Here is a 17550-nt window from a genome sequence, read left to right on the forward strand (position 1 = left end):
GTAATTTATTAGGGATGGGACAGATTAATCGGCACACTATCCATATTGGCCAATATAGGCATATTGGTGTATTGGTATAATTACTGATCTGACATATCTATATATATCTTATAATTTAGTGAAAAATTCTGGTAGAATATCGATTATCGGTAAATTTATATATTGGTATCAGCCCATCTCTACAATTTATGGAAAGAGTCATGAATTTCAGAATATCTTGTTCTTAAATGAGATGTAAATATACAAAGTACTGTGGTAACAAGACATCTGGAACACCCTGTAGGCAATAAGAAATTGAATCTGAATATCTTCCCAGATTATTCTACATGAATTTGATACAGACCTGATTAAATATGTTTAGAAAATCAAACATTCTCGAAGCAATATTTAAGGTTATATCCTTGTGTGAAAAGTGCCTGAACTCAACATGTAACTGCTTACTAGAACTACAAAAAACTAGAAACTGTGCTGAACCTAATAAAACAACAATGAACATATCATTGACAAGAGCCTCACTATTCATCCTCAGCAGTTGATAATCACCCTGACATATTAACATATGATGTCTTTAGCCCTTATGCTAGGATCTTATTACAGGTGACGTTGGGCACTTCAAATTGTCAGCCGAATAAGGTTATTAATTTGATATTCTTTTGCATACTGGAAATCAACTTTGGTTATTTTATGTTCTCTTCTACTTCTTGAGTTAACCCCTTAAGTGGGTGTTTCGATTTTATAAATTGTGTTAGAAGCAGGTTACCCGAGCTGTGTTCGGGGTTGCAATGTGTAACGTTAAGCAGGTTGTCTGAGCTAGGTTCGGGCAGGAAAGTTTATTCCAACTTCAGATCGGGTAATGCAAATTGTTCTCGGGTATTGTTGTGTACAATGCGGAATCCGATGCGCAGTTGTTTTTGGGAGGGAGGGGGGGAGAGAGAAACTTAAACCTAAATTTGAATTGAAACTACTGCTCACATAATTTAAAGTAAATCGTATGTTGAATCTTAGACCCCAGTTCAGCGAGCCCCTAGTCTGCCCCTGTACAAGAAGGCACATGGCTTTGGACAACATTATAACATTACACGTCTTGTAAATGAGAGAAAGGTGAATAAACACACAGATATTCAAGCAAACTGTACAAAACTGTACAAAACGAAATGTATCTATGTATGTACTACTGTATATCCATTTAAATAAAATAATTCCCCGCTACGGGAACATTGACTGGATCTGAAATGCACAAAAAGCCGCCAAATCCAAATGCCCGAGCTCAACTCGGGCTCCCCGCTTAAGGGGTTAATCGTGATGAGACAATGTTCAACTGGTGAAATGGATGATGGGATAAACAATTATAATTCCCATGCCTTACCAAGGATTTGACCCAAGGTACTCTGTACCTCTACCATGGAAGTCTGACTACCCACACAGAGGCTGGCACGATGGAAATAAATGTGAGACTAGTATAAATATAAAAGCTCAAATAAAAAAAATAAAAAAGTAATTCATGTAAAATGCATAATATAAAAGAACTTAACCCAAAATAAAGCAAATAATATGTAACTTATGTAGTGTCATACACTTTTATAGGAAATAGTGAATACAAAATAAATTAACACTTTCGTATTTTCTTTTCTTTATTACAATATCTAGCAATAACATACACAAAATACTCCTTACACTATGGCAGTCTACATTATTTTTAAAATAACTGTAATCGTAATCAAAATTTAAAAAAAAAAAAAACCTTGTAAATTGCAGTAGGAATATCGGTCCGTTACATGGCAGTGGTGATATGGCATTCCTTCCTTTTCAGTAGGAAAAGTGAGAAATTGAACATCTTGAAGTACATTATAAGATGAACACAAGTTTACTGGAAGTGATCACAAAAATGAATTTTTGAAAGTCCATCATTTCACAGGATGGCTGATTGTATTTATTTACCAGTAAGGTCATATGTAAAAAAAAAAATTCAGCATCATATAAGAAAAATATTTCCTTTTCCCATAGCAATGCAAAACAATACCAATGCATTGAACACTAAACTACTACAAAACAAAATACTTAAAAACAAATGCTCTTTGGCAGCTGAGAAAATGGTCTGACTTTGAGGTATAGCAAATTTTCCAGGAACATCTTTGAAAGATCTTACTTCACTTTCGTAAGATTTGACTGAATGGTTTGAGCCTGAACTCAAATTATGAACACCACCATTTGGAAGCGAAAAGTTTGCTGATGGCTGATATCCATCAAACACTCCATTCCTAGGTTTCGGCAAACACCAATGTCTATTCCCATAGATAGGCTGATTTCTTGATATGGCATAAGGTGGATATCCAGAATTGAAATTCATATACATTGGAAGGGGTGGTCCATAAAACCCATATGGACTAAAATAAGGTGCAGCAAGAGGGTGGTAGGGAGGTTCAGAGTACATAGAAAGTTTATCATAATCTCCACACTGAGATCCTGTCCTGGAGCTTGGATTACTGCCAGGTCCATAAAGAAGAGATTGGCCTGACTGTGACACAAAACCTGAACTACGACTAGATGACCTGGACAATGGAAAGCCCATTGCCCCTTCCATGCCAGGGTACATGGGTGGATACACTGCTGCCGGTGGTGTTGGTGAATGCAATGGGGTCTGCCAATATCCTCCTGCCACCCACGATGACTGAGTTATATTCCGTCTCAGGCGAGGAGGACTAATAACGGGCCTTCTATGCACTAATCCATTTGGACTGTTTGTAAACAAGTTGCCGGAACTGTCGGCCCTGTAAAGCTTCCTTCCAAATGGCGAACTTCTTCCGCTTCCTTTCGACGAAGAGCCAATGCTTAAATTTTCAAGTTCGAAGAGACCTGAATCGTCACGTGGCTTGGAACTTGGCATCACTGTCTCGTTGGAAAATGTTTTCGTTTTTGTGACACTTGTATGTTCGCTTCGTTGTCTTGGCAGTGATTCACTCAAAGTGGCCTTTGATGATGACCACTCACCTCTGTATGAATCCTTGCATTCTTGTAGCTTAACACTGGCAGTCAATCTATGAAATAATAGAAACAAAACTCAAAAAACACAGAGTACGTATATTCAAATCGGAAATAAAATGTACTGTGGAATTTTTCAGGATCCTAGATCCAACTGTGTTGTCCTTGCAGACTAAAACTCACCTAAACTCTGCAATAGTCAGTTAAAAAATAAGCTGCCAATTTTCACTTGAAGAAGTTTGGCCACTGTTGAATCTCTCCACTGATTTTAACTTCTTTCTATACCTGTTCAAGTAATTTTCCAACTGCATAAATTCAGACTCTACAACATAATATTACACTTAGCTGTTGCTGGTACTCAGAAAAAATTGCTTAGCAGCTGCAAGGAGAATTAAACAGAGAATGAAAGATAGTTTCATATGGTTTAAGAGATCTAATTGTACTGCAAATTTGTGTTTGTGAATGTTGATTGATTGATTTGATTTTACTTCGTGGCTTGTGCCTCTTGGCTAATTTGCGAAGATGGGGATGAGTGATGAAATTGATGAATGGACATTTACAAACAACCATGCCCGAGCAGGATTCGAACCCGGGACCCCTGACATTGCAGCACGATGTGCTAACCACTCAGCCACCGGGTCCAGCATGTGTTTGTGAATGAGAATGGAAGGCGTGGGCATTTCTGGATAAACGATTTGTGTCAACCTCATATGTGGTTATTTTCCTGTAGTTTACGGTTATTACAAGCATAAGAAAACAGTTTTTTCTTTGTAATAACCGTAAACTACAGGAAAATAATTCTATCATGCAAGCAATGCGTACATACAAGAAAAACTCATATGTGGTTGTTGGGAGACTTGGTAAATTGTCCTGTTATCCAATAATATGTGTACAGTGTGATAAGCAAAGGAACATTGCAAAGTATGATGGAAATTGAATATCATTTCAAATTTTTTATTTGTTAAGTTCATGATCAAAAGCATAAATATAACAACTCTATATAAGTACTACTTGAAAACTGTATGTATTACACATTAAAAAAAAACTGACTATGCTATTTGAAGTCTAGGATGAAAAAAAAAGATATTCAAATATAACAAGCAAAACTGTATTCTGTTATCATCCTACTTAGCAATTTCATTTTATTTATTTCCACAGACCTCTGCTCAAAAAGCATGGAAAATAAACACAAATTATATTGTCTAAAGTCTTATGTTTTGACACACACAAGGGATGTCCTACGTACGATTTAAGTGAAAAATGCAGGCCTAAGAATCACTGAAACCCAGGCTCCAGCATCCCCACACAGGTAAAATGGAGTAAATGAAAAATTAATTGAAACGAGGGCTGGATTGGTAGCTCAGTTGATAGAGAAATGCCATGGCATAGCAAAGACACGTCATATGTACATTTATAAAGGGGCCATCAACATAATTATATAATTGAATTTAGAAGAAAAATCTGATAAATGTTAATTTCACATTGGTACAATTTTTACTCAAAAGAAGTGTTAATGCCCATATCAGCTTTGCATACTTCTCTCTCATAATAAATTACTAAAGTTGTGTTTAGTGAAAACAAGCAGTAAAGAAATATCGTACAGGCTGCACAGGAAGAAATGAAGATGCCGAAGAGAGCTGAGAAGTGTGAACCAATAACTGTCCTACCTTTTATCTGCTGGAACATACTCCATGTTACTTGAAAGTTTCAAATATTTTATGGCACTCCAAATACTGCATCCAAGTGTAAACAGAGATAACAGCACCTTGAAAGATAAATAGTCAATAGTTACAAAATATAACAAGTTCAATTAAAATGTCTATATAAATAGTTTAATAATAAAGCCACTGCATATAAATATTGTCTGTTAACCCATTTATTTTTTTCCTACTAGCCCTTCCAACTAATTCAGAGCCACCAACTGCTCCTGGATTGTCATGCACAGATGATGTACTGAAGAAACATGGTATAGTCAGGAATGGATCAATAGCTTATTGGTAGAGAGATGCATGCATATCTTGTAATTGACGGAAACTTGAAATATGAAATAATATGCTGTAATGTTCATTTTTTAGGTTTCTGAAATGTGTGAAGTACAATGTCCTACCATGTTTTGTTCAAAATATTGTGAAATGTAATGCAAAATACAAAATAAACTCTTAAACACAAATCTGAGGGTTTAATTACGGACACACTTCCTGAAGTTTGAATGATCATGCAAGTTATGCAAAATGAATGAATTCTTTTGTAAAAATTTAAGCAAAAATGCACTCCTTTACACAGAAATAAACTTCATATTCTGGTTAGTATGTGTCGTTATAAATGAAATTTAGGATTATATTAATCATTTTAGCACCGAAATGCCATTTTATATATATTTTTTCTTTCTTTAAATAGCATCTTCCCCCAACCAATATCTAGAAGCTCATTTCTTCACTGTGTAAGCCTATATCAGGGGTAGAAACAGATAATCTGGATAATTTGGATATCCAGATAGCTAGTACAGATTTGATGAAGGATTTGTAAAAATGTGAAATATGAACACGATGAATAAAATAATGTGTGTATAGCCCGTAAAATGGATTAACAATAAAACTGCCCGTATCATGCACACATTTGGATATCCAGACATATCAGATGGTCTGAATATACGGATAAAATTTTATCAGATTTGGCCATCACTAGTTCCTATACATTCACTCGTTAATGAACAAGTTACGTTCTAAAAATTAATATCAGGACGACTTTGATAGGTAAGCCATGTAGCATGCAAAGGATTAAAGTAAATAAATTAATTAAAACTTTTCTTTTCAAGATCCTTGTTGCGAAACCCAGTGGTAAGAGAACTGTATGAAGTGGAAGATGAAGTTGGAATGACAATATTAAAATGGGCCTGAAAGAAACTGGTAAGGGCAGTTAAGGTGGATTGATCTTGTCCAAGATAGGGAAATGTGAAGGAGTTAATTGTTCTAAAAAGAAAGGTCATGCAAATATACATACTGTACATACCTTGGCTTTAAGAATAGTGTCACCATAGTTCTTGAAGTAAGCATTAAGAATGCCACTATTGTTCTTTAAGTAATCTCCACCTTCAAGCAAACTACATGCTAGGAAAATAATCCAAGCAAATCCACAGAATAGTTCACAGTTCCACAAAAATCTTTTCTTTGACAAAACTGCACAACAAATCAACAAAGTTAAAGAACACACAGTTATCCAAGTGTAGTGGTCCTTAGATAAAGTCACATCTGTACCAAGAAGCCAGTGTATGTCCACATCCTTAAGAAAATCTTTGCACAGTTCTTGCAAAGGATCTGTAGTAAGCACTGCTGCTAGAATGACGACAATACAATGCAAAGTGAATATTCCGAAAGGCCATTTCAACACACTCTTCTTTCTTACTGAATTCTGAAATGATAAGTAACAATATTTTTAAAATTTGTAACATGTGGAGTGTTAAGAATTCCACAATATTATAAAGAAACAATGATCATAACGCAGTGGACACTCAATTTTATGTTACTCAGAGGACTATAGTAAAAAAAAGTAAAATATGAAAAAGTTTATAAGCTATTGCTTTATGGGGATAAATGTGGAAAAATGTAAAATCCAGAAACATAAAGTTAGGGTTCTACTTTATTAAGTATTATTCAAGTAAACCCCAGATTTCAACCCTCATGGTTGCAACAGAACAAGATTTTATAATCCTTTTTCCACCTTGTTCCCCTCAAAAATGTCAAATTGAGTTTTAACTCTGATTGTCAGATTCTATGAATACAGTGGAATCCCAATTTTACATTATACATTCAATCTCTCATGGTCCTAACAGAGAATAATGAAAAATTGGCCAGCATCGTAAGTTTTTTAAATCTTTTTAAATTCTTCCCTGAAGAACGTAAAACTGGGAATCCACTATTGTTCTGGTGACTAGAGCAGTGTTTCTCAGTTGGCAGGCCATGGTACTTGGAACTGGCACCAATTATACTGGGATGCAAGAGGTTCTCCTGGAATAGTTTCTCTTCAGCCAACATCATTAATATCAAATTAATAATATAGTTTTTAGTTTTCCGAGTATAATATATAATAATCCATTTCCCGATTAGTATCAATTAAAATTTCTCTGTATTCAAAATGCAACATGCCAGAGAACATCAGCACTTGCCAAATGAATTTACCCCTACATCAGTCACGACGTATCTGTGAGATATATGTAGCTAAATTTTTTCTCTGAAGCGATTAAATATACAGTTCTAAGCTCCTCCAGAGCTGTTTTTCTCTGCCTGAATCCACAAGACCACAGTAGTCTCCACCTGGTGTCCCCTCGGGTCTGGGCTTAGTAAGCTGTTTATGTATAGATTTAATTCAGGTTAGTGGTAGCACAGCCGCTTGCATAATGGAACAGTTTGTTTATGGAAAATACACCGAACTCATTCGTTCCATGCTCCACAGCACTGATGGTGAATGTAGTGTAGAAAATGATATCAGTTATGAAGTATCTGTCAGTGATTGTGATAAAAGTAAAGAGCAAAGATTGATTGATTGATTGTTTTATTTTACTTCGCGTTTTGTGCCTCTTGGCTAATTCGCGAACACGGGGATGAGTGATGAAATGATGAAATTTATGAATGGACATTTACAAACAACCAAGCCCAAGCAGGAATCGAACCGGGACCCTTGGCATTGCAGCGCGATGTGCTAACCACTCGGCCGCAGGGTCCGGCCAAAGAGCAAAGAGACAGTGATTCAAAGACTGAATTGGAATGTACAGTGAACAGCAGAGTGACATATATATTTGTAAGGTCACAATAAATATCATTCATTACAAGAATGACTAAAATGATATAAAGTGAAAATTAAAAAGTAACCATGAAAATATTAGTAAAACTACTTGTATCTCACAGATACAGTGCGCCAAATCAAGTTATTTTTCCATCATTTTCGGTGTCTACGAGTGTGTGGGCAGTGTGTTTGACTTGTACCTTTTTGCATTTTATGGCTATGGTATTTGATGTGTTTGGCAAGACCAGTAGTGGGTTGGGCATTTTTTTGCATACCTTAGGTGCTGTTGGATTCTTTCATTGACAGATCTGATGGATCTGCCAATGTAATGTGCCTTGCATTCGCACTCTGCATCGTATACACCTGGGTTATTAAGGGGGGAGAGGTACAATAGAATTGTAAAATATGAAGTGAAATCCAGTTTTATACTACGTGAACAAGGCCACAAATTCCTTCTCAACCCCCACTCTTCACCTGCCATTGCCTATGGCATTCCCAAAACTCATAAACCTGGAATCCCCATGCGCCTTACAATCACCCCACAGTCCACCTAACCAACTGGCTTAAAAACAGAATATCTCAGTTCAACCACAAACTAACATATGTGTTCCGCAACAGTGCCAATGCCAAAAATCTCATAACCTCAATAGTACAAGCTGACAGTGCAAAATTAGCCAGCATTCACATAGTAGATATGTACAATTCAATCCCCATATACCTAGCTCTGCATTCAGTTGAAAGATGGCTGACAATAAACAGAATCCCTGCTCTAGAGGTACAAGAAACAACCAGGCTGTTGGAAGTTTGTTTAAAACACAACTACTTTCAGTTTGAGGATAAATTCTACAAACAGCCCGAGGGCCTTGCAATGGGCAATCCGCTGTCAGCTCCTTTAGCCAACATTGTCATGCACCTTGCTGAAAAAGAGATACTTCACACTCCAGAACTGCAATACATCCGATATGGAAGGTACGCAGATGGCACAATAGTCATTTACAAGAAGGCAGAAGAACTCAACCTTCTAGTGAACAAACTAAATAGCATCCATCCCAGGCTCAACTTCACCGTAGAACAAGAGGAACATGGTAAGATCAACTTCCTGGACAGCACAATCAGCCGTGCACTTAAAACTCATAACTACAGTCTACAGAAAACCAAATGCAGACAACCAGTACATACATGCTCTCTCTAGCCATTCCCCCAAACCAAAAGCCAATGTGTGGCTGAACTTTTATCGAAGAGCCTTCTCCTACTGCTGCAGAGAAGAGTATATCTACCAGTGGCGATTTCTCTGGGTGTGTAAGTCGTGTGTCAACGGGCAAAGGAAAATGAAATAAAGAAGAAAGTATCTGTACTTTTATAAATTATGATTTTGAGCGTTTATCTTTAATTGTCAGTTTCGAGAGGCCGGTAGTTTTCGAACGCGGCGCAGCGCGCAGTGGTTGTCAGGCAGGCAGATCGGTCCCGTACTGCCAGGGCGTTGGAGAGGAAATACAACATCTTACCACTGCTAAAACATAGGATGACCGCGCATGCGCACCCTGCCACCCACCAGCATGGTTACCTTCTCAAGGCGTTGTATTTGTTCCCAACGATTTGGCTTTCATTCACCCCGCGTTCCACGTTGTTTTGCTCATGATTGTTGTGCATAATTTTTTAAATGTGTTGGTGAAGTGATGTGATTATTTTAAGATGGAGAATAGTGAAAGTGTTGTGCAAAAGTATTTAAATAATTCCTTTTCTTCGCTTTCGTATTCAGAGAAGAAACAAGTGATTGACAATGGTCGACCATGTCCGAATCTCACGATGTCAACATGTGTTAAAGGAAACGTGGTGCTGGAAAAGGTTTTGAGAGACATTTTCGAAAAGAACTCTATGAAATTTCAGACTGGCTTTGCGGGTGTGACGTGAATAAATTTTACTGTTGGACATGTTTATTATTCTCGACTAAGAAAGGTGTTTGGAATCATCCAATACTTCAGTGAAAAAACACAGCGAGTCTGAATTGCATCTTTCTAGTTTCTTTAAATTTAGTAGTTTTGTTGCCACCCCTACTAGAATTGACGTTTTTTTGGATACTCAACGAAAAGCTGAAATAGATCTACACAATGAAAAAGTAAAAAAGAACAGGAAAATAATAAAGAGGTTCATTAACGCCGTCTGTTATTTAGCAAAGCAAGAACTGCCATTACGAGGCCATGAGGAAAATGCAGCATCTCTCAATACGGGCAATTACATGGAATTCCTTATTGCAAGTGCCGAGTTTGATCCCTCATTAAAAGAACGTTTATTAAATTCTACAGTTTTTCGCGGTACTTCCGCAGGCATTCAAAATGATTTAATACATTCAGTTTCAGATGTTCTGAGATATGAAATCTACAATGAAATTCTAAACACAACCTTTTTGGCTTTCATAGGTCGATGAAATATCAGACGTTAGCAATAAGTCTCAGGTATCAACCGTGTTACGTTTAGAATGTTACAAAGAGCTTAAGGTGTTCTTTTGAGGTCTCTACGTTTTTCTCTCATTCTCCAAAGAGGTTACACGAACTTTCTGCTTTCATGTCCAGAAAGCTCCCGTCATTAGCTCCTACCAAATGGAATTTCACCTCTAGGCTAGTGTGGACAGTCAATGACAACAGAGAAGCACTGCTTATGCTTTTTGAACATGTTAGTGAAAGTGGAGACTTCGATCATTTGACTGTATTGACTTCAAGAGGATTTTCTAGCTTCCTGAAGGATTTCGAAAATATATTTTTAATAAAGGCTTTATCCAACTTGCTTGCCTTTTCAGACGTATTATTCAGTATATTGCTGTCTAAAAATGTTGATATTTTGTATTGCAGTAATAAAATAACTGAACTGTAGGGGTGATGGGTGTTCCACGAACCCCGCTGGTTTCAAAATCGTGCTTTAAAAATTAATTGTATGGCGAAGTATTGAACATTAATTTTCTCGTTTAAACAGTCCTTGCTTCTCCTTACCCTTCAAATATATTAATATTTTAAATGAAGTATTTACTTCATTTAAAATAATTTATGTAATTTAATGTTTTTCTAAATATTTCTAAATTTACACCAAAAATGTTCGGAGAAAATTTGTAATATTGGTTCAAAGAAATGGGAGGGGGAGGGGTTAAATTCCTTCTTTGCCAACGCCTTAAGTTCAGGATCAGGAGACGCCACAGATATCTACGAGAAGAGATAGCCACCACCACTGAAATAGTCCTGAAACATGGCTACACAGAAGCACAACTTTCTACTTGGTACAGTAAAGCAGAAATACACCCTAACCAGCCACAATCAATACCACACACAAGCAACCCAACCCCAATCAACAACCAATATAAATGGTTTGCCTTCCCCTACCATCCCACCACATCCAACCACATATCCAAAGATATGGCATCAAAGTAGCACACAAAACCAATTCCAAAATAGCTGATAAACTAAACAAACACAAACGGTATTTCCTCTTCCCCCTTAATAACCCAGGTGTATACGATGCAGAGTGCGAATGCGAGGCACATTACATTGGCAGATCTGTCAATGAAAGAATCCAACAGCACCTAACGAATGCAAAGTAAGCCCAACCCACTACTGGTCTTGCCAAAAACATCAAATACCATAGCCATAAAATTCAAAAAGTATAAGTCAAACACACTGCCCACACACTCGTAGACACCAAAATCAAGGAAACACATGCCTTAAAGCTGAACATCGATAGCGGACAAACACACCACACTTGGATTCTCCTACTACAACAGTTAACACCGGGAAATAGCAGATGACAACACAGGCGCAGACGTACATTTAACAACAGCGCACCTAGCGGTGGCCGGAGAACTACGAACAAAAGACGCACACCAAGCAACAGTACAGCGAGTTTCAATGAGGATTGTGGCAGTGGCCACTGAAATTAAGCTTTTGGAACCCAAGGCCATTTTCACATGCAACCCCCTTGGTGCCCAAGCCGAATTTGAGCAAAATGCAGAGTTTCAATTAAATGAGTGTAGATCGGAGACTAATTGCCCTAGAGAGATGAGTGATATACCGTTGTACGCGGAATGAACCAGAGATTCAGACTATATGAAATTTATGCAAATTCGGAGTATATGTGGCGGTGGGGAGGGGGCTAACTCTCAAAATTCCAAAATTTCGGGAAAAAAAATTTGGTTCCCCCACCCTCCCCTCAAGAAAAAAGTACATGACAGTGTCGACATGCACATGGAAATGATCGCTAACATGTAAGGAACCCAAAAATATTTGCATTATCATCATATGACCAATGTAACTTGAGTTGTACCCCCAAAAGGAATGGTCGGCATGCCACTGATTCAAGCTTCAAAATGAAGCGGTACCTTGAAATGACTTTAGCTCAGAGACTATTTGCCCTGGAGATATGAACGATATACTGTTGTACGCAGAATGAATCACAGATTCAGAAGATATATAATTTATGCACATTCGGCGTATATATGGAGGGGGAAAGGGGGGAAATCCCCTGAAAATACTTTTTTTTTAAAAAAAAAATGGGGTTTCTCCCCCCCGAAAAAAAGGATATGAAAATTTCAAAATGCACATAGAAATTATCGCTGACATGTAAGGAACACAAAAATATTTGCATTATTATCATATGACCAATGTAACTTGAGTTGTACACCCAAAAGGAATGGTCAGCACGCCACTGATTCAAGCTTCAAAATGCAGAGTTACATTGAAATGACTATAGAACAGAAACTAAATGCCCTAGAGATATGAAAGATATACTGTTGTACGCAGAATGAATCACAGATTCAGAAGATATATAATTTATGCACATTCGGCATATATATGGAGGGGGAAAGGGGGGAAATCCCCTGAAAATACTTTTTTTTTTAAAAAAAATGGGGTTTCTCCCCCCCACCGAAAAAAAGGATATGAAAAGTTCAAAATGCACATAGAAATTATCGCTGACATGTAAGGAACACAAAAATATTTGCATTATTATCATATGACCAATGTAACTTGAGTTGTACCCCAAAAGGAATGGTCAGCACGCCACTGATTCAAGCTTCAAAATGCAGTTACATTGAAATGACTATAGCTCAGAAACTAAATGCCCTAGAGATATGAAAGATATACTGTTGTACGCAGAATGAATCACAGATTCAGACGATATATAATTTATGCACATTCGGTGTACATATGGAGTAGGAAAGGGGGGAAATCCCCTCAAAAATACTTTTCTTAAAAAAAAAAAATGGTTTCCCCACCCCCTCGAAAAAAATGTCAAAATGCAAAATTTATGCAAATTTGGTGTATATATGGAGGGGGAAGGGAGAAAACCCCAAAATTATTTTAAAAAATTGTCACTTCACCCAAAAAATGTCCTTGCACTTGGGCACAAAATGACACCTACGCACAACATTCACGGACGAAAAGCTAGAACGCAGTGAAAAATGATCGCCAATTCTTGCAGCTGCTTGAAATTCTATTTTTAGACAATGCAGGGTAACCTCTGTTGCAATTTGTGGACACTTGTGCTAAAAAAAACAAAGGTTTCCTTCAGTGCGCTTCGAAATTCCATTCTCACAACGCAGATTCAACAACCAGTCTTCCTCCTCCCTCACCCACCACCCCCTGCTTGCACCCTCAGGGAAAACTTTCAATTTGACATCGGATACTGATAAACAAGCTTCCTTCGAATGCACTTAGCAGGAGGGAGTGAAAAGCATTGCTTTAGAACAACAAAGCCGGTCTTCCTTTGTCGGCAAAAATTTGACCTTGAAAAGAGATGCAAAAGAGAAGACCCTTTTCCCGCCTTTCCCCCTCCATTTTCATGAAGACAAAAAAAAAATGCAAAAAACATTTCTGTTAAATACATGTGTTAGGAACAATATAAAAAAAATATCAAAATTCCAGCCAAAAATCGAATAGTTATAACGTAAAAACTACGACCTTGACACAGCATCTCGATCGAGATGCTTGGGAACGTGAGGGTTACATTTGGGTATCTCGATTGAGACGCTTCGGACACAAGAGGTTAATAGAACAAAGAAGAAGAAAACAGTTTCGCGGATAAAGTGAGTACTAGATTCTCCATATATATATACTACCGCGTCTCTTTTCCCAATTATGAATTACTTTCCCAGATGTGACTGACGAAGTGTTAATGGTGTTGGTCAGAGAAAACTACAATATTTCATTATCCAGTGGTTAACAAGTAATTTAAATGTAATTTTTATTTGTGAACATATTTGAAATATTACTCTTTACCATTATACCTTCATTTATTATTATTGCTTTGTTGTTATTTAGTGTCCCATATCTGCAACTTTAGGCTATGACAATGGTATGATGAAATTGATGAAGGTTCACTCACAAAGAACATCCATGACCAGGTTGGGGATCGAACCTGGAATGCATGGCATCGTAGTATATTGTACAAATCTCTATGTCATTCTCATTTATTTATTAATATTTAATTTCAAGAGTACATATTAAATAATGTATAAAGTTAAAAAACTGTAAAGATACTTATGAGTAAAATTAAAATTTGGGATTGTGGAATACTTTTTTAAAAAAGGAAGTTACTGGGCCACGATCTAATGAAGGTTGAGAACTACAGGGCTAGGGTGTATTGAAATGCCCTGCCATGAAGTACATTTTTATTTTTCGGCACAACAATGAACTAAAACTCCTAATTAGTAATCAAGCCTGTAGTTCTGTGGGCACAGATATCTTGGTGCTACAGTAACTTAAGCAATAAATAACAGAAATTGCTGAAACAATAACATTCCAAATGCTAAGAAACACAAGGAACTGAATATTGCACATGCCATAAATAGAGCTCATGTTGAATTGTTTTAAAACACTGTCTACGTCAAGAACTGTTTGGGTTGTACTTTGAATCTTTTATAAATCATCAGAGATATACTCAATCATTTATGACCTGGGTGCATATTAAAGAGATTGTAGAGTTTCACTTTTCGAAGCTAATGTCAACTTACATATTTTTCTGAAGTTCTTTGGTATTTTATATTCAATTCCAGAAGCCAAGCTTTCTTCCTCCTCAGAGTGTCTTGTAAAATATTTTCACACTGCTGACATAATCTGTAAGCTTGTTCAAGTTGCTGTCTGTTAGCAAAGAGAAAACATATAGTTAAAAATACATACTACTTTCCATGATTATGGTGGATAATTTCATAGTAGCAGGTAAAACAAGAAAAATAATGAACAAAACAATTTCTTACATGAATGTTTTCAAATATGAATCATCACTGCTAGTTAGTACTTCTTATTAGTTTCATCTAGAATATGACAACATTAATTTTAAATTAAATGTAAAAAATGTAGTGCAAACTTGTAAGAAATTCTTTATCCAAATTCAGTTTTTTGCATTGAAAAAGCAACACTACTTCAAGTTGAGATCTGGGAAAATGTCTGAAGTACAGGGTTGTAAGGTAAATGATAATTACACAGGATTGTAAGGTAAATGATAATTACATCTGGAAATCTATCATGTATAAAAGCATTTTGCCACAAAAATGAAAGTGGACAAATAAGTCAGTCCAAAATACCAATTTCCATGGTGGACTGCTTTATTAACTACTAAGCCACAGATCCCAGGTTTAAACCCTGGTCAGGTTGGTGAACGTGCCACCACCACTTCATCACTAATTCTAGTCATCACTATTGACACAGAAGATATAAAAGCACTGTAAATAGTGTAAAACAAAATTAATGGTACACAAAGAAACCATACCTGTGACTGCTGTAAAAAATGTAATTCACAATTATTGATATAACATGAAAGGTCAACTCATCAAGTTACTTTGTACACAAACTACACATTTCTATGGATATTAACAAGGGTCCTTCGGCCGGAAATGTCTCTGAACAACAGTTACCAATGAAGTCTTTGTGCATTCAAGCACACAGTAAGCTTTTTCTTTCGCTGATGCTGCCATTTTGAATGACGAGCTTGTTTTGTTTTAGTGTTGCTAGATGAAACCTGGAAAGGTAAACTATCATGTTATATCAATAACTGTGAATTAAATTCATTAAAGCAGTAACACATATGTACCATTCATTTTGAATGACCCTCTATTCTTCAAAACAGGAAGATTCTTATTTGAATTTAAAAATGATGCACTACAATTGATATTTTCTTTATGATGTTGATTTCACAAACTTCTCTAATCATGCAATTGTAAAAAATATTTACTAGAGCTTTCCTTACATGTTCTGCCCCCCCCCCCCCTCTTTGTGGATTCATTGGAGATTCCCATTTAATGGTTGAATTAAATGACATTTTTTTACAGGACATACTCCTTATTTTTAGTGCATAAAAATCCTGAGTCTAGGTATTACAAGGAATATTAAATGTAGTTATTTATCTAGAACAGTCATAGTGTAGAGAGGATGTTGAAAATAGTAATTTGTGTCATATAAATGAAGACGGAGGCATACACTACCTGTACTGCTCAACTTCTTCATCAAACCTAGACTGATCTGTAGGCACAAAAGTTGCTAACTGTTGTACTTTCAGCTCTTGGTTTAAATTGCAATTCCTACAAAATTTATTTGAGGCTGTATGCAGAAGCGACTTCTTGAACGATGTAGCACATGTTATGGGATGGTTCAAAAGTTCATCATGCTGTGCAGGAATTGGTTTGTTATAATCACCATCCTGGAAACAAAACATTCATATAACATTTTTACGAGCAGTATATCCATCCCCCCTACCCACGTGAACTGCTCAAAAACTGGACTGAGCTGCAGTGGCGTGCCCAGGATTTTTGAAAGGGAGGTGTTATACATACTTTTTCTTTCAGGAATACTGGACCAAAGGGGGGGGGGGGTTATGTTATAACTTTCCACCCCCCCCCCCCCGCCACCTTAGATATGCCACTGCTGAGCCAATACCACTTTGGTACTGTTACCAATTACCAATTCCTCAAGCATCAGTTGTAGCAAAGTGGTTATGTAAAGTATACACCTAATTTTAGTACAATAAAAGACCACTCCTTTGAAAAAATTATACCTTTATCAGAATTTTAAACAACAGAAAATAAAACTAAAATTTCCTGAAATATATATTTTTCAATTTTTTGCTGTTTGCCCTCAACTCTGCATATGGTGAGGGAAATTAAATGCATGTCCAGGATATACATGCACACATAGATCCAACAATATTTAAATGTAAAATGGAAGAACCTTACGTACAATTTTTTGTACATCACTACATATTTTAAAAGCACGTGTATGAAAATCTCCTGTCCCAAAAAACTTACAGCCATCAACCTTACAAGTGCAAACAATATAGCATACAAATTCAGTGGGAATCATTGCTACATTATTGTGCGGAGGGACAGAAGCAGAAGTTTCACTTTGAGTTGCTGAAACTGGTATTACAATACTATAGCTCTCCCCACGAAAACAGACCACTCAAGGGACAAACTTCCCCTTGACTCCACCACACCCCTGGCCCTCCAGGGTTGGCACACTTCTTCTAAGTTGCTCAGTCGACACTTGCACTTTGTACATATGCGGTTGATTGAGTCTTCACTGGTGTATTGTGTACAAATTATTTGGTTTTGCATTCATTGTGAATGACATTGAGGAGCAGCATCCTACGTGCGGTACAATAGCAGGTGGAAGTGATGGTGATGTACGTGCCTGGCGAACGGACATTAAAAAACACAGTAAGGTAATCATTGAAAACATTTACAAGTTTTTCAGAAATCTTGCATATAACGAAAAAGCAAGGAACGAGTCAACTTTGCACAAGTACAAAAACTGACGGCGG

At 36.8% G+C, this 17550-nt stretch overlaps 1 protein-coding gene across 1 annotated transcript in view; it reads right to left on the minus strand.

The window, feature by feature from the left end:
- Positions 1-1613: 1613 nt before the first annotated feature.
- LOC145986584 (uncharacterized) overlaps positions 1614-17550 on the minus strand; it is a 38706-nt gene continuing 22769 nt past the window's right edge. Inside the window, exons 3-7 of the mRNA XM_083120755.1 lie at positions 16217-16431; positions 14750-14876; positions 5989-6387; positions 4647-4744; positions 1614-3035 (exon numbers count right to left, since the gene is read on the minus strand). Coding sequence (XP_082976881.1) covers positions 1973-3035; positions 4647-4744; positions 5989-6387; positions 14750-14876; positions 16217-16431 — 1902 coding nt within the window. The 3' untranslated portion in view covers positions 1614-1972. The remainder of the gene's footprint in view (positions 3036-4646; positions 4745-5988; positions 6388-14749; positions 14877-16216; positions 16432-17550) is intronic.

Source organism: Lepisma saccharinum, chromosome 4, assembly GCF_977018435.1.
Source record: "Lepisma saccharinum chromosome 4, izLepSacc3.1, whole genome shotgun sequence".
Classification (NCBI taxonomy): Eukaryota; Metazoa; Arthropoda; class Insecta; order Zygentoma; family Lepismatidae; genus Lepisma; species Lepisma saccharinum.